The 24754-nt window shown below is 42.9% G+C and overlaps 2 protein-coding genes across 14 annotated transcripts in view; both read right to left on the reverse strand.

The window, feature by feature from the left end:
- The window catches only part of CUNH2orf42 (chromosome unknown C2orf42 homolog), a 31383-nt gene extending 21194 nt beyond the window's left edge, over window positions 1-10189 (reverse strand). The window contains exons 1-4 of one of the 8 annotated variants that reach the window (XM_085840406.1): window positions 8055-10189; window positions 4537-4769; window positions 2690-3524; window positions 1201-1311 (exon numbers count right to left, since the gene is read on the reverse strand). In XM_085840406.1, coding sequence (XP_085696532.1) covers window positions 1201-1311; window positions 2690-3512 — 934 coding nt within the window. In that variant the 5' untranslated portion in view covers window positions 3513-3524; window positions 4537-4769; window positions 8055-10189. Of the gene's footprint in view, window positions 1-1200; window positions 1312-2689; window positions 3525-4515; window positions 4770-8054 lie in introns of all 8 variants that reach the window. The other 7 variants (XM_085840411.1, XM_085840408.1, XM_085840405.1 and 4 more) reach the window with 7 other exon arrangements.
- A 5876-nt stretch (window positions 10190-16065) lies between these two features.
- The window catches only part of Tia1 (TIA1 cytotoxic granule associated RNA binding protein), a 29342-nt gene continuing 20653 nt past the window's right edge, over window positions 16066-24754 (reverse strand). For 5 of the 6 annotated variants that reach the window (XM_021164413.3, XM_021164411.3, XM_029478618.2 and 2 more), the window contains 7 exons: window positions 24673-24748; window positions 24034-24142; window positions 23563-23658; window positions 23363-23447; window positions 22470-22593; window positions 21301-21446; window positions 16066-18624 (listed from right to left, as the gene is read on the reverse strand). In XM_021164413.3, the coding sequence (XP_021020072.2) occupies window positions 18498-18624; window positions 21301-21446; window positions 22470-22593; window positions 23363-23447; window positions 23563-23658; window positions 24034-24142; window positions 24673-24748 (763 nt within the window). In that variant the 3' untranslated portion in view covers window positions 16066-18497. Of the gene's footprint in view, window positions 18625-21300; window positions 21447-22469; window positions 22594-23362; window positions 23448-23562; window positions 23659-23900; window positions 24143-24672; window positions 24749-24754 lie in introns of those variants that run through there. The other variant, XR_015047606.1, reaches the window with a different exon arrangement.

Here is a 24754-nt window from a genome sequence, read left to right on the forward strand (position 1 = left end):
CATGAACATACATACATGCATGTGCATACATAGGCAAGACAAGCATAAAATAATAATTTTTAATTCCGTAAAGTGATAAGAGTTGATAGAAATTTCTAGCGTACCTAAAACATAAACAGTCTTTTGGTAACATCCAGGATGGCTTTACAGTTTCTAGAATGAACCAGTATCAACCATTAAACACAAAATTTTAACTTTTTCTACTGTTTATAAGAGATTGGGACAGAAAACAGAAGTAGAAGAAAGGAATCCACTGGCAGTTTTTACCTGTCTGATAACCAACATGCTTCTGGTGAGCTCTTTTCCAGTTTCTTCTCTGTGAGTAATTTTATGATATTTATTTGTTTGATTTTTTTGTTTTTGTTTTTCACACAGGGCAGCCCAAGATAGCCTCAACCTTGGATGTAGCTAAGGATGATTTTGGATGCTGACCCTCCAGCCTCTGCGGCCAAGTATCCAGTGTACTTGCAAACAACACTCCAGCTAGCTCATTTCCTCTTTGCTTGGATGTCTGTACGTGTGAGGTGGTGGTGGGGTGAACACACCTTGAGACTGTGGCAGCCAGAACAGGATGTTGGATATCTTTTTTTATTGCACTCTACCTTGCTCCCATGACCTGAAGTTCTCCACTAGCCATAATGATCTGTGTGGTGTTTTGGAGATTTTGTACATGCTAAGCACCTACTTTACCAATGAACCATGTCCCCAACACATGATGGGTTTTTGGTTTTTTGTTTTGTTTTTGCAACAGGGTTTCTCTGTATAGCCCTAGCTGTCCTGGAACTTACTTTGTGCACCAGGTTGGCCTTGAACTCACAGAGATCTGTCTGCCTCTGCCTCCAGAGTGCTGGGATTAAAGGCCTGTGCCACCACTGCCCAGCTTGCTTTTCTTTCATCCTGTCCTTCTCTTCTCATCTCTTCCTTCCCCCCTTTCCCTTCCTCCTTCCTTCCCTCTGTCTCTCCCCCTCTTTCTTTGATACAGGGTTTCATTATGTTGTTCTCGATGGCTTAGAACTCTTTAGGTAGATTAGCTGGCCTCAAACCTGCCTCTGTTTCTGGTGTACACCACCTGGCCTGGCTTTTACTTTAAAAAACAATGTTATTAAAAACTCAGGAACAAGAGTCTTTTCCCATGATTCCTCAGACTCAGTGAAAAACAAGACAATCTCTACACACTAAAGAAATGAGTAAAATTCTCACCAGACATTTCATCCTTCTTCCTCTTCCGGGGCTTAGAGGCAGCAGACTCACAAGCTGAGACAGATGACTCTGCACGGCAGCCTAAATGGGGCACAATTATCTCCTTAAGACCTTAAAAAAAGTAAGGTTTCTGAATTACTGCTACTATACAAGAGGAAGTATGGACCCCTAAATAAAGAAAAAGTAATCTATAAAAGTCTGACTCCAGAAAAAAGGATAGACCAATTGCTTGGAAAACTCCCCCAAACATTTTGATCTAGTTAGGAATGAGGAAGTGGTTGGAGAGCAGAAGACCTGCCTAGAATGCATAAGGTTCTGGGTTCCATCTCCAGTATACACACACACACAGACATAGACACACATACACATACACATACACACACAGGCACACACACCCATTTGCTAAATCCAATGTCTCAAAAAATATGTTCAGAGATGGAGAGATGGCTCAGAGGTTAACAGCACTGACGGCTCTTCCAGAGGTCCTGAGTTCAATTCCCAGCAACCACATGGTGGCTTATAACCATCTGTAATGAGATCTGATGCCCTCTTCTGGTGTGTCTGAAGACAGCTACAGTGTATTTATATATAATAAAGAAATAAATCTTAAAAAAAATATATCTGCCGGGCGGTGGTGGCGCACACCTTTAATCCCAGCACTCGGGAGGCAGAGGCAGGTGGATTTCTGAGTTCGAGGCCAGCCTAGTCTACAGAATGAGTTCCAGGACATCCAGGGCTACACAGAGAAACCCTGTCTTGAAAAACCAAAAAATAAATAAATTATATATCTTCAGTTGTCTTAATTATTAGTCTCATCCATCTAACCAAACTTTTACAGTACATGTGAATTTTTTTTTTTTTTTTTTTTACCCACCCCAACATGTGCTGAATTTAAAGAAGAAATGCAGGTGGCTCTGGCCTGCAACTTCAGCATGGAGAAGAGGCAAAGGACTGATTTTGAGGACAGCTGGTTATGATACCAAAATATTATGTTTTTTCTTTTGTTCATTTTTTTATTGAGGGGGATTTTTTGAGGAGACAGAATTTCTGTGTAGCTCTGGCTGTCCTGGAGCTCACCCTGCAGACCAGGATGGCCCCGAACTTAGAGATCTGCCTGTCTCTGCCTCCTAAATGCTGGGATTAAAGGCTTGTACCACTGCTGCCTATCTAACACTATGATTTTTTTTTTTAAAGGTGCACTAGTGAGATGGCTCAGCAGGTAAAAGCACTTGCTATGGACCTGAGTTCAAACCCTGAAGTCCTTGTAAATGTACAAGAAGTGACATCACAGTTGTCTGAGGTATGTATATGTATGCCACAGTACACACACACCTACACACATCACACATACAGTTAAAAAGAAGGCAGTCCTTTCCATCTGTGCTATCTAGCACCTGAATCTACGGGCTACTAGAACATCCCAAAGGCGTTGATGGAACACCATCACTGCCATTTTAGAACAACCAAGTAACTGTCAATCTCCACATACCACTGGCATCGAAATTCAGAAAGTCCGAGAATTCCTGAGCCAATGTCTCGTCGCTGGCAAAGGCACAGAGACAAGCAAAGAAATGGATGCACTTTGGGGCTGCCTCAGCCTTGGGGACGTTGGACTTGTGTGACTTCAGAGTCTGGCAGGAGCAGAAGAAGCGGCGCTCTGGCAAGCTTCTGGAGCTGATTTTCTGCATGAAGGACGTGTGTAAATAGCCCAAGTTGTGCTTTTGGCTGGCTTTGCATTTCACTACCATAATGTTTTTAGTGACTCTTTGTACCAGGGGACCTGTAGGTTCTGTGGCCAACTGCCAGATGGTCTGTTTGGTTTCTGGGGCAGCCTGCATAGCATTCAGGACTGAGCTCTTCAGGGTCAGAGGGGTGGCCTCCGCCTGGCAGTTCACTGCTAGCTTGATGTGTTGACACTGATTTTCCACAATGCCTTGAGTGGCAGCTTTCAAACACGAGGGGACATAACATCGGCCAGAGCTCAGCTGAGTGATAATTGTACCATCCACGGTCTGGATTGCAGTCTCCGAAACACCTAGCTCCACGAAGCATCGGTAATCAGGGCCTCGGTCTCTCTGTCGCACAGAGTAGACCTGTAGATCAGAGCCGGTGATGATTTTGACAGCTTCAACGCTAGGCTGCTTTCGGGCACCATAGCGAAATATGGTTCCACATGTCTTGTTCTTACAGCTCAACCCACGGGTTCCATTGAAGGTACCACATCGGGGACACTTCCTGATTCCCCTCAGTGTGGCCTTCCCCAAGTCAGATAAGAAAGCTGGGACTTTAGTCCTCTGAGAATTTGGTTCCATTGTTCACAGCCCCTAAGAAAGACAAGACCATCAGCAGGAGAACACATTTACACAGAGTTAGCATAGAGAAAGAGAGAGAGAGAGAGAGAGAGAGAGAGAGAGAGAGAGAGAGAGAGAGAGAGCGAGCTGTGTAGCTGCCCTGGCCAGTTTTATGTCAGTATATATGCTGAAGCTACACCTAGTGTTGAGTAGGTCTTTTTCTGGCTGCCTGCAGATCAAGATGCAGAACTCTCAGCTCCTCCAGCACCACGCCTGCCTGTTTGCTGCCATGCTTCCCACCATGGTGATAATGGACTAAACCTCTGAAACTGTAAGCCAGCCCCAATTAAATGTTGTCCTTTATAAGACTCACCATGGTCATGGTGCCTCTTCACAGCAATACAACCCTAAGGTATGGCTATAACGCATTTTCTTAATTAGTGATTGGTGGGGGAGGGCCCAGACCATTCCAGGTGATGCCATCCCTGGGATGGCAGTCCAGGGTTTTATGAGAGAGCAGGCTGAACAGGCTGGTAAGCAGCGTCCCTCTATGACCTCTGTATCAGCTCCTGGCTCCAGGTTCCTGCCCTGTTTGAGTTTCTGTCCTGACTTCCTCCAAAAATGAACAGTGATCTGGAAGTGTAAGTCAAGCAAACTGTTTTCTCCCCAACTTGCTTTGTGGTCCTGTATTTTGTCATAGCAACAGTAACCCTAATTAAGAGAGTAGCCCAGGCTAGCCTTCAACTCTCACAGAGCCTCCTGCCTTAGGCTCCTAATTGTTGGCACTAGAATGATGCCTCAGCAGCACATAAACTGGAGATGGTGGCACATGCCTGTAATCCCAGCACTCAGGAGGCAGGGCAAGAGGATCATGAATTCAGTGTCAGTCCCAGCTACGAAGGCAATCAAAGGCCAACCTGGGCTACATGAGAACCTGTCTCAGAAAGGACCGGAGCATAGGAAAGATGGGTTCCTTCACTTCCACTGGTTCCTTGAAGCACAGCCCAGTCCTTCCCCGTCCTACCTGTACCAGCTGCCAAGGCACCCAGAGAACAGTGGAACCTGTGTCCGTAAGACCTAACATGTGTTTCATTAGCTTGTGATGATCAGACAGCACAAACCCAGGCATGCTCATTTGCAGTGAGGTGTGCCACTTGGCCTAAGTCCTCTGAAGGCTGAGCTCTGATGTAACATTGCAGACATTCCATCCCTTCTGGCAAAGCTCTTGCTCAGGATTCCAGTCAGATTCCAACTCTTCTAGGTAGAACTCTTGGCAGCCTATAGCAAAACAAGAGGACAGTTGTCATCGGACAAAGATGAATCTTTCTACTTAGAAATAGGCAGAGTAGGAGCTGGGCTAGCTCATTAGCTGATGACTGCTTAGTCCATGGGAAGTCCCCGGGGCCAGTCTACAGTGCCAGAACATCAATGCACTCGAAGGTCCCATGGGGTCTATGTTTGAAATTCTGACATTTGAGAAATATCTGTCAGATATTGCTGTGGAAATTTAACATTTATACTTTCAACAAGAAAGTAATAAAATAACAGTAATGTCACTGCACAAGGTTGACAGAACAGAAGCCACAGTATAGAACTGGTCCCATTCACCTTCCCTAATGGTAAAACATAATGTTTTTAGTGCCTTATATTTTATTATTTTTTTCATTGAAAAACTTATTTTTTGAGTCAGTGTTTCTCTGTGTAGCCCTGGCTGTCCTGGAACTCACTCTGTGGACCAGGCTTCCCTTGATCCTCCTGCCTCTGTCTCTCAAGCGCTGGGATTACAGGTATGAGCCACTACCTCCCAGCTTTCATTTTTATGTATATGAGTGTTTATTTGGCTTTCATGTATAGCTATGCACCAATTGCACCCCTGGTGCCCATGGAAGTCAGAAGACAGCACCAGATTCCCTAGAACTGGCGTTATGGATGTCTGTGGTGGTGAGCCACCATGGAAGTGCTGGGAACCAAACCTAGGTCCTCTGACTCTTAACCACTCCACCTTGACATCGATGTAGCCTAGGATGACCTGAACGCCTCATCTTTCTGCCTCCAATGCTTGAGTGGCAGGATTATAAGGCATATGCTACCATAACCTCAGGCTGGTCTCAATCTCCCTGTACAGCCTATGATGACTCTGCACTTCTGATCCTCTAGCGTTCACTTCCAACTACTGGGATCACAGGTATGCAGCATCACACTCAGTTTATACAGTACTGAGGTAGCAAATCCAGAGCCCTGAGAGTGCTCAGCAAGTACTGCTCTCATTACTTCCTCAGTCTCTTAAGTTCAATGTTTTTAACACTTTTTTATATTTTTATTATTATTATTTTTTGAGACAGGGTTTCTCTGTGTAGTCCTGGAACTCACTCTGTAGACCAGGCTGGCCTCAGAAGTCTGCCTGCCTCTGCCTCCCAAGTGCTGGGATTAAAGGCATGTGCCTCTACTGCCTGGCCTTTTTTTATTTTTTGAGACAGAATCTTGCTATGCAGCCCTGGCTGGCCTGGGTTCAGGCATGTACTTCTACACTTGATTTTTTAAAAATATTTAATTTTTATTTTTATGAGAACACTGTAGGTCTCTTCAGACACACCACAAAAAGGCATCAGATCCCATTTTAGATGGTTGTGAGCCACCATGTGGTCGCTGAGAATTGAACTCAGGACCTCTGGAAGAGGAGTCAGTGTTCTTAACTGCTGAGCCCTCTTTCCACCCCTACACTTGACTCAATACTTCTGTGTTATTGTAAATGTGTGTGTGCAGTCCCAAGTAAGGAGTCCAGAAGCTGACAGGGGGTGTCCTCACTGTTCATATGTTTTCTTTTTCTGGAAACAGGGTCTTTATCTGTAGCCCTGGCTGTCTGGCTGTCCTGGAGCAGCTCCCAGATTTGTCTGTCTTTGTTTCCTGAGTGCTGGGATTAAAGGCCTGTGCCACCACAACTGCTTCACTTTTTTTTTTAAGGTTTATGTATATGAATGCTTTGCTTGCATGTGTGTGTGGGGGGTGGTGTGTGTGTGCACTATACGTATGTGTAGTGTCTGTGAAGTTCCAGATGGTTGTGAGTCACACTGTGTGGGTCCTGGGAAATGTATCTTGGTCCTCCTCGAGAACAAAATGCTCTTGACACTGAGCCATCTTTCTTGCTTTTCACCTCCGTTTTTGAGACAGGGTCTTTCACTGATTTGTCTAGAGTGGTTGGAAAGCAAAGCCGAGGGCTCCTTAAGCACTTGGATTACAGGGTTCATCTCTGTGCCTGGCTGTGTATATGGCTTCTGAGGATCAGAACTTAGGTCCTCGTGCTCGTAAGGCCAGAACTTTACTTAAGAACCATCTTCTCTGCCTCTTAATTCTTGAAAAAAATATTTAGATGTAAATTAGAATGTATAACACACTGCCAATTATGTACAGCGGAGAAACAAATTTCCAAATACACATATACATGAATATTTGTATTAGCTTATAAATAAAACACATAGTATTTTGGTTTTGTTTCTGGAACAAGGTCTCACCAAGGAATCCTGACTGGCCTGAAATTCACTATGTAGACCAGACTGGCCTATGTAGATTAGACTGGCATCTAAAGAGATGCCTCCTGAGTGCTGGGATTAGCTTAATTATTAAAGATAAAAGCTTCTACACCCAGTTCCTTAAAATGCTTTCAAAGATTTATTTTTAGTTGTGTATCTGCCTGTATGTGCACACGTGAATGCAAACGCCTGTGGAGGCCAGAGAGGGTATAAGACCCTCCGAAGCTGGAGTCACAGGCAGTTGAGAAGCTGCCTGATAATGACATCCCAGAGTGCTGGCAATGGAACTCTGAAGAGAAGCAAGCACTTTTAACTGTTGGGCCACTTCTCTAATCCCTGTAAAGTCTTTTTTTTTTTTTTTTTTTTAATTCAGTATTTCAAGGTGTAGGTGAGCCATGTCTTGTTTGTCCACTTATCAGCCACAGAATATTAGTTTAGTCCCAAGTTTCTGGCTACAATACACAGCGCTCAGATCACTGGGACAAGTATTTGTATAGACAAATGTCTTCCTATAAACTTCCACAGGGTTGAAGGCAGTACAGCCAAGTTCTAACACTGGCTCAGTCTGGAGAAAACCCTTGACTTGATCCCCAGTAAGACCACCCATGTATATACTGAGACCCATATACTCTCTCTCTTTTTTTTTTTTTTTTTTTTTTTTGGTTTTTTGAGACAGGGTTTCTCTGTATAGTCCTGGCTGTCCTGGAACTCACTTTGTAGATCAGGCTGGTCTCAGAAATCCACCTGCCTCTGCCTCCTGAGTGCTGGGAGCAAAGGCGTGCGCCACCACGCCCAGCTACTATTTCTTTTATTTATTCTTAAGATAAGGTTTTACTCTGTGACCTGAAACTTATTATGTACCTGAGGCAGGTACACACTGCACTGCATCTGTCTGTAACTGTAGTTACAGGTGCTTGCGAGCTACTAGACATGGGTGCTGGGGACTCAACTCAGATCCTCTGCAAGGGCAGTATTATTCTTAACTACTGGGTCATCTTTCCAGCTCCCACCTCTTTTTTTGAAAAGAGGGACTTACTATGTACACCTGGCTGTACTCAATATGTGGACCAGGCTGGCATCCAAATCACAGATATCCCTCTATGAGATTTTGTAACTGCAGAATAGGAAAAGGACTTCCATTAAAGAACTAAGTACAGTGTGCTGAGTAAGATGCGACTGTAAGCCATTAAAAACAGTTGAGATCTGTATACCAGTAACAAAGCTTAGTGCTTTGTGTATGCTATGCTTGGTTTTGAAAGGAAAGTAACGGGGAAATGGGGCTGCAGAGACGGTCAGTGGTTAAAAGTGTGTATTGCTCTTTTAGAGGGCCCAAGTTTGGTTCCAAGCTGTAACATCAGGGCTCATCTGCCTAAAACTCTTAATTCTGGGAAGTCCAACTCCTTTGACACGCTGGATATACACACACGCATACACAGAAATCTTTTTTTAAAAAGACTTTAAGGACACAGCATAGTTGTCTATTTCCTCAGCAGTAATTTGAGACCCGAGAAATGGAGGTTTAATCTCATTTTTTTTACTATTCGAATTTGAAAACATGTATTACTACGAATTATTACAGAGTTTTCTTCTTATTTTCCTTTTTTGGGGGTGTGGTGGGGCGGGAGGTAGGGGGCAGGATTTCTTTGTATCGCTCTGGCTGTCCTGGGATGGACCAGGGGAGCCTCGAACTCAGAGACTCGCCAGTCTCTGCCTCCAGAGTTCTGGTATTAAAGGAGCTCGTCACCATACCCAGTTTGTTCTTTTCTTTTTGAGACAAGGTCTGTTATGTAGCCTAGCTGTCCTGGAATTTGAGATCTTCTTGCCTTCGCCTCCCGAGTGCTGGGATGACAGGCTGCGCCACCACGCCCGGCTTGCAGACTCAGTCTTTAAAAAGGATACACAAGGAACGCGACTTGTGAAGGAGCTCCGCTGGAAACCTGAAGGGTCTCCCGATGATTGTCTCTTCTCAGCAAGAGGGTGAGCAGCGCCTGGCGCTGGCTGAGGGAACCCGAGGAGCGGTAGGCTGCCCCCTGTCCCATGCGGCCGCTGAGCTGGTCGGTGTGGGGACGCTGTTTTGGGCACGTGAACACCGCCAAGTAAGAACTATTCGAGTGCATGCATTCACTCAAGGGATCCTGTGGAGGCGCTATTTACCCATTTTAGGAATGAAACTGGTTGGTTCGAGACGTCACAGCTCGCAGACCTTTACTGATTGTAGAATCAGCCCGGTCACTGTCAAATAACAGAGTCCGGGCCACAATCCCTCGGTGTTGTTTAGGGGAGCGCGCCTAAGCTCAGCTTCCGGGAACGGCCGGCTGGAAAACGCACTTCCCGTGCGACCCGCTTCCCGGCATCCTGCGCAAAACGCTCACTTCCGGCGGCGTCAAAGTGAGGGCCCAGCAAAAATGTCAGCAGTCCGACACGCAGTTCCCCGAACACGTTTTCCGCCTCTGTTCCCACCCTAAGCCGTGCTCCGCCGGTGCTTGGCCTCTCCCACTTTGCCCCCTTACCTGCCTCGCAACTCTAGGAATCTCTCGTTGGTGACGACCCTCGCCGCGTCTCTTCTTTTACAAACGGACTTTTACAAACACGTCCGAACTGTTGGCTTGTAACGACGGTCGTTATTGGTCAGATCCGCCCACGTGCGCCAAGGGCCCGCTCACCCCCGCTGAAGTGGCACGATGGGATTTGTAGTATTTTCAGAGGATTGCACTCTTTCGGAAAACTACACAGAAGGCCCAGGGTGCTGTCACTTCGTGGCTTTACCTAAAGGTACAGAACACACCAGCAAGGGCTTCCCGGTGGTCCCGAGTACATCGAACCTGAACAATTCTGTGCTGAAAACAGTTTTACTGGAAACGGAAGCAGAGCTTGCCTGAGCTTGTATGGTTTTCTCTCGCTTCGCACTTAACACATTATTTGAACGACTCCCCCCTTGGAAAGAGCCGAAATAGACTTTCTGTATATTTGTTCTTCAGAATCGTAAATCCCCGGCACCAATATTGTGTTTCTTGGAACTCTTCTGTAGATCAGGCTGGTCTCGAACACAGATCCGCGGGCCTCTTTCCTCCAATGTGCTGGGATTAAAGACATGTGCCACCACTGCCCTACAGATCTTCAGAAACACTCAGAAAGCAATGGTGCCTTAGGTGAGGCCGGTGTGTTCCTGTAGCTTGGACACCTACTGGTGGTGCGCTGTAGGCACAATTGCTTTGCCCTGGCCAAATTTTACTTTTCTCAGTTAAAGTGGCCCTTTTCTGGGATCAGATTTTTCTACTATTGTTTCAGAAACTGAAGGAACTAAAAAAAAAGAGATGTTTCCTCTCGCCACAATTTTCATTTGCTGTTAAGTTTAAAAGCATTCATATTTATACCTGGATCACATGGCTAGTTAGTTCCTAGCAACTGCCTCAAGTGGTGACCAGAGAGCATCAACCCTCGTTTCTTTGCCTGGCATTGGGAAGTATTTCTCCTTTGTTCTATAGTTCAATGTCAAGCCCTCCAATAGAGAGACATGCAGACAACATCTTTCTGGATGCTGTTTCTCCTTTCTCATTCAGTGTGCAGTGGTTCATGAAAGACCTTGTGATGCTCACCTCCCTGTCTTCAGAACCAGCCAACTTGGTGTCCTCACACCAAGCTCTCCCAGGCTGCAATTTTCAACTGACATTAAAAAAACAAAACAAAACAAAACAGGATATTGAGTTAAGCCATTCATTGCATTGTATGTCCCAGTGGTATCAGGCAACACCGGGTGCCTGCTAGTTAGTGGACCTCCTCCTCAAGTGTTTCCTCACAGGCCTGCATATTCCTGTTCCTCTAGGACCTGGCTCCTTCTAAGGATCAGGAGTTCAGCTGTGATTTCAAGTTTGTTTTCCTTACCCTTTTTCCTTCTCTCCCTGCTCTGACTACACATAGTAGTTGCTTTCTGCACACTGGACTTCTTTGACTCCTGTCAACCTACTAGTCATTAGCCAGTGTTTACTTTGTTCCAACCTGTATTAGTTAAATCTTTTGTCATTTCCCTTAAAATTGAACAATTTTCAAAACTGTATATGGGTATTAGGCCTGCATGTACATACCTGGTGCTGGTGGAGGACAGAGAGTGCATCAGATCCTCTGGAACTGGAATTACAGATGGTTGTGAGCTACCACTTGGGTGCTTGGAAGCAAGTTCTTTAACAGCTGAGCTACCTCTCCAGCCCCAATATCAATCTTTGATCTGTCTCCACCCTAATAATAAATTGTTCATTCAGAAACAGGTCAGTGTGGCACTGAGGGGTTTGCGGAAGAATGGAGATGGGATTCTAGGATACTGGGTAAAACCTAAACTATGACAGACACTGTAAGGCTTGCTGTAGTTTCGGTGATCTCCTATGTGCCATTTGAAAAAGGTAAATGTAGTCCAAACCTTATGTGAGGGCTGCAAGACCAGAGAGAAGTAGTGTGGTGTCAGTCCCACGCATCTAGACACACGTTTTAAGAAGCAAACTGGAGGAGAGGAGTTGGATTCCTTTGTGTAGCAGATGAGGAAGCAAGGGGCGCTCAGAACTCTTTCCAAGTAGGTCTGAGCCTATGTGGACCCAGGGCTAGTCTCCTAATCACACTGCTAGGGGGTGGACTCAGCCCCTTTTGGGTTTAGGATCACTTATTTTATATGATTGTTGGGCCTGTACGTTCTAGTATACATGCTTACAGGGCCTGTGTAGGTCACCAGAGCCCCTGGAAGAGCAGAGAACAGGTTTGCATATGTAAACTCCTATGTGGGTGCTGGGAACCAAATCCAAGTCCTCTCCAAAACCAGCAAGTGCTCTTAATTGCTGATCCACCTCTCCATATCCCCTATCCTCACCCAGCTTCTTTAAGACTTCATTATTGAAAGCCTGGGGTGGTGGTACGTTCCTTTAATTCCAACACTTGGGAAAGCAAAGAGAGGTAGATCCTTGAGTTTGAGGCAAGCATGGTCTACAGAGTAAGTTCCAGGACAGCTAGGACTATAGAGAGAGACCCTGTCTCAAAAACACAAAACAAAGCAGAACAAAAGAAATCAAGAATTCATTATTATAGCCCAAAAGGAAAGAACTATGAAATCTGGAGAAGGTCCCTCCTTTGAAGGAAGTGGCTGGAGCCCTGAATGTGTGAGCTGCTGACACGGTAATGTCAAGGGCCCCAGGCATAATCCCATGGAAAAAATGGCAAAGCTGTCTCCCCAATCCACGTGAGGTTCAAGAATGACAAAGCTTTCTTCGGGGATCTGAGGCTTGGTGCACAGAAAATGTACACCACAGCTCTTTTCTCTGGTTTTTACCCTTGAACTGTTCCCTATAGAGACTGTTCCTACCAGTATGAGCTAAACCTGTCTCCTTGTCACCCCTGTAATCCATAAGCCATGCCTTTCTGCTCACTTGCATATAATAAACACCCTGAGTTCTGGGGAGCTGCTGTTAATTCATAAGTCCAGCCCACAGGACAAGCAGCTTTTCTGTGCATCTGTTTTTGTCTTTTCTTCATTCCCTTGCATCCCCAGTAAGGTTTAATCCCCAGAGCTATGGCAGCACCTCCCGTTCATACTCCTGCTAGTACTTGGTCAAGTTAAGGTAGGTTCCAAGTAGGAGTAAACAGACAGCAATGAAGAACACTTGTACAAAGATACACTAATAAATGTATGGCAGTACAGCAAAAGCACCCTAGAGGGTCCCTGGAGAAAGCCCAACAAATACATGCTATATGGGCTGGGATGCAGCTCAGTTGGCACAGGGTGCCTTTGATCCTCAGGACTAGAGAAGTCAGGACATGGAGATTTATGTGGAGGCTGAAGGGACACTTCTCTGCTTTTTGAGAAACCCACGGAAATATGCTTCTCTATGAACTGTATGCAGGAAGTATAGTGCAAGTACAAGAACAATGTTGTTATAGCTTCTAAGTCAAAATCATTTTTAAAAAAAATCTGCAGAGACTCAATCAAATGTTCTAATTCTCCTGCCTCAGCTTCTTGAGTGCTGGGATTACAGGTGTATAACATCTTGCCTAGCTTCTTATACCCATTTCTTTCTCGCTCACCCACACATTTTCATGCGTATGGGTGTTTGACCTGCATGTATGTCTACACACCACGTGCATGCTCTTCAGAGTTCAAAAAGGTGTTGAATCCCCTGAAACAGGAGTTATAAATGGTAGTGAGTCACCATATGGATGCTAGGAATTGAACCTTGGCAGGGAAGCCAGTACTCTCGACCACTGAGTCATCTCTCCAGCCCCTAAATAAATGTATCGACTCCATAAACATATAATAAAAACCTAACAACAACAACAACAAAAAGGAAACAGAAGTTTAGTTACGTGTATGTCTATGAAGTTACGTGTATGTATGTACAGGTGCCCGTGGGGGCCAGGTCTCGGGCTCATGGCCATCCTCCTACCTTAAGTTCCTGAGTACTGTGACTACATGTTCTTACTAGCATCTCTGGATGAAAAGCAGACCTCCCTTACCATAAGTCAATGACTAAGGTCCCAAGTAAAGGGAGAAAATCTGGCTCAGCTGCAACACCTACAGTTTTTTTTTGGTTTTTTGAGACAGGGTTTCTCTGTGCAGCCCTGGCTGTCCTGGAACTCACTTTGTAGACCAGGCTGGCCTTGAATTCAGAAATCCGCCTGCCTCTGCCTCCCGAGTGCTGGGATTAAAGGCGTGCACCACCACGCCCGGCTAACACCTACGTTTTATTAAGACTGAAAATTCAAGTTTTTGGATGATTTTTTTTTTTGGAACCCTAAAAATTCCAGTCAGACTACAGCAAACAGAATAAAATGGAATAGCTCTCTGTGCCAGGCTGAATGAGACTGGCCCCCACAGGTGCACATACCTGGCTGTTTGGATTTGTTGGTGGACTATTTAGGAAGAAATAGGTATGGCCTTGTTGGAGTTGTGACTCTGGGGGCAGGCTTTGAGGTTCAAAAGTCCATGCTAGGCCCTCTCCCTCTCAGCTACTGCTCCAGCAACACAACTAACTGCCACACTGTTTGCAGACTTAACCTTCTTTGTAAGTAAGCTCCAATAAAATGTTTTCTGTTGTAAATTGCCTTGGTCATGGTGTCTCCTCACACTAGGACAGGCCTTTAATCCCAGCACTCAGAAGCAGAGGCAGGCAGAGCTCTGAGTTCCAAGCAAGCCAGGACTATATAGTGAGAACCTGTCTCAAAACAAAATGAACAAAAAGCAGAAAAGATACCGGAGGATTCAGCAATACCTCTCCTGGGCATATATCCAGAAGATGTCCCAACCGGTAAAAAGGACACATGCTCCACTATGTTCATAGCAGCCCTATTTATAATAGCCAGAAGCTGGAAAGAACCCAGATGTCCCTCAACAGAGGAATGGATACAGAAATTATGGTACATTTACACAATGGAGTACTACTCAGCTATTAAAAAGAATGAATTTATGAAATTCCTAGCCAAATGGATGGACCTGGAGGGCATCATCTTGAGTGAGGTAACACAATCACAAAAGAACTCACACAATATGTATTCACTGATAAGTGGATATTAGCCCAAAACTTAGGATACCCAAGATATAAGATACAATTTGCTAAACGCATGAAACTCAAGAAGAATGAAGAGCAAAGTGTGGACACTGTGCCCCTTCTTAGAATTGGGAACAAAACACCCAGGGAAGGAGTTACAGAGACAAAGTTCGTAGCTGTGATGAAAGGATGGACCACTTAGAGACTGCCGTATCCAGGGATCCATCCCATAATCAGCTTCTAAACGCTGACACCATTGCATACACTAGCAAGATTTTGCTGAAAGGACCCAAATATAGCTGTCTCTTGTGAGACGATGCCGGAGCCTAGCAAACACAGGAGTGGATGCTCACAGTCAGCTATTGGATGTATCACAGGGCTCCCAATGGAGAAGCTAGAGAAAGTACCCAAGGAGCTAAAGGGATCTGCAACCCTATTGTTGGAACAACATGATGTACTAACCAGTACCCCGGAGCTCTTGTCTCTAGCTGCATATGTATGGAAAGATGGCCTAGTCGGCCATCACTGGAAAGAGAGGCCCATTGGACTTGCAAACTTTATATGCCCCAATATAGGGGAATGCCAGGGCCAAAAGAATGGGAATGGGTGGGTAGGGACGTGGGGGGCACTATGGGGGACTTTTGGGATAGCATTGGAAATGTAATTGAGGAAAATATGTAATAAAAATATTAAAAATTAAAAAAAAAAGCAGAAAAGAGAGGTTAGAAAGAAGGCTCAGTGGTTAAGAGCATATACTGTTTTTGAATAGTTCAATTCATAGCACAAATGTCAAGTAGCTTTCAAGCACCCAGAGCTCCAGCTCCAGGAATTCAACACCCTCTCTTCTGGCATCCGTGAGCACCTGCACCCCCAAGCACACACATATGTAATGCATATAATAAAAAAGAACTTTAAGAAACGGCAGTTTTAAGTTTTTATTTATTGATATATGTGGCCATGGTGGGAGGGTGTACACATATGGAGGGACGAGGGTAACTTGTGAGAATTAATTCTTTACTTCTACCTAGTATGTTCAAACTCAAGTCATCAGGCTAGGCGACAATCACCTTTACCTGCTAAACCAGGTCACTAGACCAATAAAAATTAGTTTTTAGTAATCATCACTCAAAAGTTTTGCTTTTTAAATTTTCCTATGAATATATTTTGTTTGTCTAACTAAACTATCATCTCAGTAGCAAGGATAGCCCTTATTAAGTCTATCTACTCCTTCTGTAGATGTAATCCAGTCCTCTGACAATGAAAGGGACCTTTAGCACAAATCTAAAAGGAAGATGAGCACAGGGGAAAGCAAGAGAAGGACAATCTAGATGGTGAGTCTCCTTTACACCAGGAAGACCAAACTCACTTCACAGTTGGCTAAGTCTGCAGAGTGCAGAGCCTCTGGAACCCATGCAGACCATGGCTTCTGGGATAAGGTGAACCTGAGTGTTAACAATATAATATGAATACGCCAGCGCCAGGGGAAAAATCTCACACACAATAATCACTGCAAGAAGACCCCACAGGTCATATAAAACATAAAGGAATTTTAATATCCAAACAGTCAGGATAAAGAATACTGGCTCCATGACCCACTGAGAGTCACTCGGGTTCTTTACAGTACCAGAGAATAAAACCTGAATGCATATTGCAAGAAAGTTCACTTTAAAAACCTTCATTTCCTTACCTGATACTTATACCAGGATGAAGTTTTTTAGGTTGAGAAATGACTTAATGATTTATTTAAAGTAACAACAGCTATGTTCCTGATATGTCAGTCTTTCATCAGGAACACAGCACCACCACCTTTTTAACAGCAAATAAACATGAATTTTAAGATCTGTGCAATAAGAATATGCTACTAATAAAAGTCCTTATTACTTGAAAGAGTCAAAAGAAGAGAGAAACTACACTTTTGCACACAATCAATTACTTGTGCCCAAAAGATCCTGCAGTCTAAAGTTACAAAGGAAGTAAAATTCTTAAACAGAGACATATACTAAGGATGCTAAAATAGAGACAAATCCAGAAAAACCTAAAGATAGCATCCTGATGTGTGGGGTTTTGTCTTTTTGTTTTTAGTATTTTATTTAAGCTGCTTTTATTGCCTGTCCTGATCTGTAGAAGTTTACAAAGAAATAAAATTTCCAAGTATTTAAAAAATTTATTCATCTTCCATAAAGCAAATTTCAATGTTTTAGTACTTAAAAATACACAGTGACTTAATGAAACATTAGCACAACTGCATAGAATTGAGCTCCAGAGAAGCACACATTTGAGACTGTCTTCCTGGGCTCTGTTGTACAAGGGGACTGGCTTAGAAAACAGGTTAGAGTTGTGTGCTCCTACCTGAAAGATACAGGCCAGGAAATGCTTCCAATTCCACAGGCCTAAGTAAAATGCTGGGAGCTCTCTGCAGGCTTCAAACCCACAGTGCACAGGGCTCCTTCCTCTCTACTGTGAGGAGGTGTGGTCATCACTGAAACCACACCAAACCAAGAGACTCTGAAATATATTAGGAACCCCAAGGCTAGAACAACGCCATCGAAGAGCAAACTTCATTAGTACTATGGGGGCTCCAAGAGACCAGGGACCAAGACCAAAGCCACGCCTATGCGCAGGGGCTTTGCCTTGAAGGCTGTTTAAGGAGGTAGGACTTTTAAGAGTTTTTTTTTTTTTATTTGTTTGTTCATATTTTGGCCTCTGAATATTTAAAAAATGTTTTGCCCGGCTGGTCCTTCAGGCTAGTTTTGGAGTTCTTAGTGAATCCCAAGCCTGACAGAGAAAAATTCTACAGTTTCACAGCTATCATTTGTACACATTAAAGTGGATTTACTTTTTTAAGTAAATCTAACTAAAAAAACAACTAATTAATATATTCCTTTACATACAACTTTGTGTCTCAAAATGCTTGAAAAACAAGAGCAGATGAGTTTGTATCAAAGACTACCAAAGTATGTATGTGATATTCACATGCAAATGTAAAATCTGTCTTACGTCAACTCTTCATGACACCTGTAGGAGGAAATGACATACAAAGTTTGCTAACTGCACAATATGACTTGCTGAAGTATCTTAGACAACAATGCATGTAAGCATAAATGCTGACGCACGAGACTGATGTGTCGAGGACTTATCACATTGCAGATCTCTTTAGAACAAGTTTCTTGTTTTCCTAGTTCCTGGTACATGGCAAAGGTTATCACAGAAGATAAAAAGTCCTTTTAAACAAATCCAACAGGGAATCCTTGAGGCACCTTCTCTTATAAAAACAAGATGAATGCAATTATCGGTCCATCTGAGAAAAGTTTTCAATCTAAGTGAACATCATTTTTTTCATTTAAGAATATTTTACAGATATTTCATAAGGCAGGACAAATTTGTGAAAAAATGTGGATATAAAATGATATAAACTAATAATTTACATTTAAAAATTCCAAAGGGATAATAGTGGAGATGGTATAGTTCACGCAATGTCTATTATTCTTTAAACCTAAGACAACTGTGTGCACACTGAAAGTCAGAGAACTTCTAGACTTTGCACAAGTTTGGCTTTTTTTTTTTTTTTTACATCTATATTACATGTTTTAAATCCTATCAGGAATGCAAACTAAAACTGCACACGATTTTAGTGGAGAAAAGTTCAACATTGTGCAATTTTCTGCCTCTTATTTTTTAAAAAAGTGGCAGTAATCCCTGCATTTGTCTTTGAAACAAGGATCTGAGAAACTTTATCAAAAAAGATAATGAAGGCAAAAATTGGCAAACATCCACCATTGTGTTCCTTTTTAAAACAATGTGGATGAAAAGTAATTTCATGATTAAAAAAATGAATCTTTTAAATAAATACATTGTATCTGGCATTTGTACTGACTGATTTGATAAATCTTTACGTAAACAACTGCTTTCCTACCCTCCCTGTGGCTTCAAGCCACTGGCTTCCGGTCTGTAGTCTGTTTTCACTGGGTTTCATACCCGGCCACTCGATACCCAGCAGGCTGACTAGGCAACATGCTGCCATTCTGCCCTTGAGGTGGTGGCACACTGTAATTGGGTCCCATCCACGGTGCAGAAGACTGGGTCTGACTGTTAGAGAAATAGAGAGAAGCAGAGGGAAGGGAATCCATTGTCAAGACATTGTCAGGTCAGGAGGGGTAACACATACACAGGACATACCTTACTGAACCCAGATATGAGGAAACCTGATAAGCCAGGGGGAAAAAACCCACAAAAGTATTTTCTCTTAAAAATAAGGATCCTCAGTCAGGAGTGTTGGCATATGCCTTTAACAACAGCACTTGGGAGGCATAGTAGGCAGGTTTCTGAGTTCAGGCTGGGAGGCCAGCCTGGTATACAGAGCTGGAGTCAGGACGACACAGGGGTGAAAAAAAGCATCACCATACATCTTTGGGCAGTTTTTCTAGATTTTTTTTTTTTACTAGAAATTACAGCTAAGAAAATACTTCTTATTTTTTTCGAGACAGAGTTTCTCTGTATAGCTGTGGCTGTCCTGGAACTCACTCTGTAGACCAGGCTGGCCTCGAACTCAGAAATCCGCCTGCCTGCCTCTGCCTCCTGAGTGCTGGGATTAAAGGCGTGTGCCGCCGGGCGGTGGTGGCAAAGTGAGTTCCAGGACAGCCAGGGCTATACAGAGAAACCCTGTCTCGAAAAACCAAAAAAAAAAAAAAAAAAAAAAAAAGGCGTGTGCCAACGCACCTGGCTAAGAAGAATGTTTCGTTTTATTTCTATGTGTTTTGAGTTTACCTGCATGCCTGTAAGTATGTGCACTGCACACCTGGTGCTGACTGAGGGCAGAAAAGGGGTTTGGATGTCCTGGTACTCGAATTACAGATGGCTGTGAGCCATCATGTGGGTGCTGAGAACTGAAGCCTGGTCCTCTGCAGGAACAGCAAGTGATCTTAACTACTTAGCCATCCTCTCAGCTCTTTAAAAAATATCTTTAGGGCGGGGGGAAGGTATAGGGGACTTTCGGGATAGCATTTGAAATGTAAATGAAGAAAATATCTAACAAAAAAAATAAATTAAAAAAATATCTTTAATCTGACACACAATGTTTTTCTTTTTTTTTTTTTTTTTTTTTTTTTTTTTTTTTTTTTTTTTTTTTTTTTTTTTTTTTTTTTTGGTTTTTCGAGACAGGGTTTCTCTGTATAGCCCTGGCTGTCCTGGAACTCACTCTGTAGACCAGGCTGGCCTCGAACTCAGAAATCCGCCTGCCTCTGCCTCCCGAGTGCTGGGATTAAAGGCGTGCGCCACCACGCCCGGCCCAATGTTTTTCTTTTTTTTCTTCTCTCTCTCTCTCTCTTTCTCTCTCTCTCTCTCAAAATTAGAGATGCTCTGGCCTGTGCCATCCAAGTACATATAAATATGTATATATACATATACAGTTATATATACATGTGTGTGTGTATATATGTATACATACACACATATATGTGTATGTATGTATGTGTGTGTGTATGTATATGTATATGTATATATATGCACAATGAATGCATCTAAATACTTGTTTTGATCCTTCATTTCATCTGTTCACAAGGAAGACCTAAAGAACACGCAGAGACATGTGAGCATGGTCAGGGCTGCACTGGCAAACACCAGAAACACAGGAGGGAGAAGCTAGAGTTCTATATCATCACGTGATCAATTCTGACAAATGTCACCTGTGGGGCACTCGTTACTTTGAGGACTCAATCTTGCTGCCCAAATGCGTTTCATGAACTGGAACCTGGTCAGTGGGCAGACAGACACATAACATTGCACACAGACTGAGCCTATGCAATAGACTACACGGCACAGGTGAGGGGAGGAAAGCTCCTCGAGCAGCCTTCATTTCAGAGGAGCAGACACACAGAGAGAAAGGGGCATCTTTGGACTGCCACAACCCACAGACATGGGTGAACAATGTATATTCAGGGGCTGCAAGAACTGGTTCAGGGGCTAGGGGCATTTGTTGCTCTAGAAGACCAGGCTCATTTCTCAGTAACCACATGGTGGCTTACAACCATCTCTAACTCCAGATCCAAGGGATTTGATGCCCTCTCCTGATCACTGCCAGGGACCAGGGTGATAAACATATATGCAGGCAGGAAACTCACAGACAAAGAACCACAGCTTTTAAACATTTGTGTGTTCAAGATAAGCAGCTATTTTCACTAGAAAGTTGATTTAAGTTCGATGTGGTATCAAACCCCTATAATTGGGAAGTAGAAGCAGGAGGATTAAGAGTTCAAGGTCATCCCCAGTTTTATATCAAGTTCAAGGCCAGCATGGGCTTCTGTGCCTCAGAAAACAAAAATAGGGACTGGGTAAAATGGTTCACTGGGTCAAGGCTGCCACTAAGCCCAACAACCTAAGCTTGATCCCCACGACTCATACAGTAGAAGGAGAGAACTCCCAAGTTTTCCCCTGGCCACTATGAATATGTAGTGGTGTATGTGCCACACAAATAAATAAGATGTAATTTTAAAAATGTTAATTCATTATTAAATATTTACCAAAATATATAGTGTTGTGATTACATTTCAAGGCAAAATATTTCTAGGCAAAATATCTTATTTTGTTTGCATGTGTGTGTGTAGGGGGGCGAAGATGTACAAGCACAATAGAAGATATGAAGGCCAGGGGTAAACCTTCAAGGCTACCATTACACTTAACGCTGAGGCCACATGATATACTCAATACTTGCAAGTTTCTTTTTAATGTTTTCCAAGGTTAAGAAAGGCAAAGAGCAAATATGCTTACTTGAATCCCTGCTGGCTCCATGGCTGGCCATACATTCCATAGGCAGGTACTTGCCAACCGTTAGGCACATACTGGCCAATCTGTTGTGCATTTCCATACCACTGGCCCCACTGGCCATATGTTGGTGGATATCCAATTTGATTTTGCTATCAATTAAAATTATAACAGATAATTTAGTATTACTTGAAGTTCTTTTTATATTACAGTCTTAATACACCACACAGTCAAAGCACAGGGCCATTACCACAACTGAAATATTAGGATAGGACTGGGGAACACAGCTCAGTGCTAGAACGAGTGCCCATCATCACACAGATAAAGACCACCAAAAAAGTGCCATTATGTATGTACATATGCTACTGTAACTATGAGGTGCAGTCTTTGAAAGGCTCAGACAAAAACTCATGATAAAGATTGGACTTGTTGTTCATAACTGTTTATGATTGTTTCCTTTGGATTGGAAATGTAAGAGCTCGGGGGCTCGGGAGATGGCTCAGCGGTTAAGAGCACTGACGCTCTTCCAAAGGTCCTGAGTTCAAATCCCAGCAATCACATGGTGGCTCACAACTATCTGTAATGAGATCTGATGCCCTCTTCTGGTGTGTCTGAAGGCAGCTACAGTGTACTTACATATAATAAATAAATAAACATTAAAAAAAAAAAAAGGAAATGTAAGATCTCTACGCCCATGGTTTAGGGTTTTCTCATTGGTACCTTTATGCTCCATTCACAATGCCCTTATAGAAGACTCTGTGGGGCTGAGTTTGGACCATTAAAGTTGCTTAGGAAAAAAAAGCAACAATACTAATGCTTACATATATTTATAGCTTCATTTTTTGTTCAGTCGGGTCAAGCATGCTTACGAGTTTTCCATATCAATGTGAACATATCTACTAAGTATTAAGAAAAGATTTAATACCCTGTTAGGCTTGGCGGAGCATTTTAAAATCCACTGTGTGAACATGAGTCAACTGAAGTGCTTACACTCATCATGTCACCTCTGCAATCCATGACTGCACCACTCGGAACTATAATACACATAGGAAGAACCCTTATAGACTTTCAAGTTGAGCTAGAAACTGGTTAACAAGGATTAGCAATAAGCATCATTTTAAAGCAAGCTCAATGCTAGCCCAGCAATTCCATCCCAGTGTCAAGGACCCTCTCACCTGTTGCACGGGGTTTATCATATCAAGAGTCTCTTTGCCCCAATAGCATTTCACCACATGCCCTTCAATGGTAGTACCATTAACAGAAACAATCGCGTGTGCTGCACTTTCATGGGAACTGAACCTATTGGAAACAATATTAAGAATTTTCAATATAAATTCTCTTTTAAGTATTTATGAACACAATTTTTAAAATCAAGAAAAATAAACTGGACCATTTTGGGAGAAAAAAAAAGCAAAGCAAACATGGAAGAAATAGAGAATTCTGAAATAATCCCCACCTACCCACCAAAAAAAGTGCATATTTCCTTTGCTATATTGGTTTTTTTTTTTTCAAAGACCTTACAGCTATGGAGACTGGAGATTTTTCTTTTTCTTTCTTCCTTTTTTTTTTTTTAATAAAAAGACAGGGTCTCATGTAGGCCAAGCTGACCTTGAATTCTCTAATGAAGCCACGGGTGACCATGAGCCTCTGATCATCACTCTAAGAAGTACTGTGACTACAGACCCGTACTGCCACACCTGGCATAGGAAATTTGTTTTAACAATGTGTATGTTTTGTTGGCATTGAGTTGGAAAGAGGGACTTATAAAAATGTACCAGTAAATAGCTTGTAAATACAGCACTTGGAAGGCAGAGGCAGGTAGAGCTCTGTGAGTTCAAGGCCAGCCTGGGCAGCAGTGAGATGCTGTCTATAAAAAAGTGAATAGTAAAAATGAGTACACGGCTATCTGCTAAAGACATTTCTTTCTCTCTCAAGATTTTAGTATTATCAGGTGTAGACACCTGAGCTGGGGTCTCAAGTGATCAAGACAAATTCTTAAGAAAACCACTATATTAAATGTTCAAAATTATTTCTGAAGAAAATAAGCTCTAAAGGAGACGACCCTTACCGAACAAATGAGTATCCTTTATCTGGGAAGACTCGGATTTCCATTATTTGTCCAAATGGAGAAAAAGTCTGACGCATTAGTTGTTCTGTTAGAAAACAAAAACAAAGAACATAAAAAGAATTCGTACTATTAAAACCTACAAATATGAAGCTTTTCAGTTTAAGCTAGTTTCAAGGTGCCACCCAGGCAAACTCCCATACCTGTCAGTCCTGACGTCACCCCTCCACAGTACACAGTGCAGTTGTTGGGACTAGACTGACTCACAACCTCATCATATGACAGCTGTTTGGTGTTCGCTGAGGAGAGAGAACATTTTCTATCTTCAAATCATCACCCATATGTGGAAGGATTAACTCATTAACTACACTACTACAATGGCAGTTTTTCTCAATCAAAATACCTATAAAACACATTACATTTTATTTTAAGATTAAGCCACCACCGCAAAATGCATAAACATTACCCCATATGCTCTACTTAACAGGAGACTTGACATTAAAGATAATTATTTAAAATCACAAGAATGAAAACTAAGTACATTTTGAACAGTAGTCTTGATCTGCTTCTCATCTATTTCTGCAATAAGTCTCCGGGGACAGCGCTAACATTTACAATCTAGTGTATTTTCTCTCCACAATGCCACCTTTGCTTCTCTTCTCCAATGCACCTACACTCATATGTACTCTTTGGAGCTGGAGGCTTTCGGGTTGCCCAGTTAGTTCTGATTTGTCTTCCACCAAGCCACTGGCCACCCATCTGCTGAATGGCATTTTCTGCATCCTGTTCCACATATCAGAGACAACAAAAAAGCTCCGATTAGTTAACATTACAAACAGCTTACATAAAGAAAACATGATGCTTTTTAAAGATGTTAAAAAATGAAAAAGTCCTTAGGGAACACACAATATCTAGTAGCTTTCCAAAATTGCAACATTGCTTTTAAATTTCATTTCCTGGAGAATGCTAAAAAGGGTAAGGATACGTAGGTGCAGCAGTATATATATCTCACAGTTTGGGGCATAACTGAGCAATTACAAATGGTCAGATATCTTGACAAAACATTTTGGGGGCTTTTTTTTCCTTTTCTCTTTTTGGTGATAAGCATTTTTACTTGGCACAGTTTGAAATACAGTATTAGTATTTTGCATGCGTTGGTGCTAAGTGACTAAAGAACCAACCAGAATAGAACAGGCTGCTTTCTGGAGAAGGTGCTTATTCTTAGTGAACTGAACACTAGCAGATAACAGCGACCTGACGCTTTCCTTCACCCTCCTCTATGGTCCAGGACATGCACTTATGACTGTGCTCACCCATTTGTTGAAAAAGGAGACAAAGCCATATCCCTTAGACTTCCCGGTAGCCATGTCTTTTACCACACGGGCATCTCTGAAA

The sequence above is a fragment of the Mus caroli genome, unplaced genomic scaffold, assembly GCF_978045245.1.
Source record: "Mus caroli unplaced genomic scaffold, Mus_caroli_1 scaffold_7, whole genome shotgun sequence".
Lineage (NCBI taxonomy): Eukaryota > Metazoa > Chordata > Mammalia > Rodentia > Muridae > Mus > Mus caroli.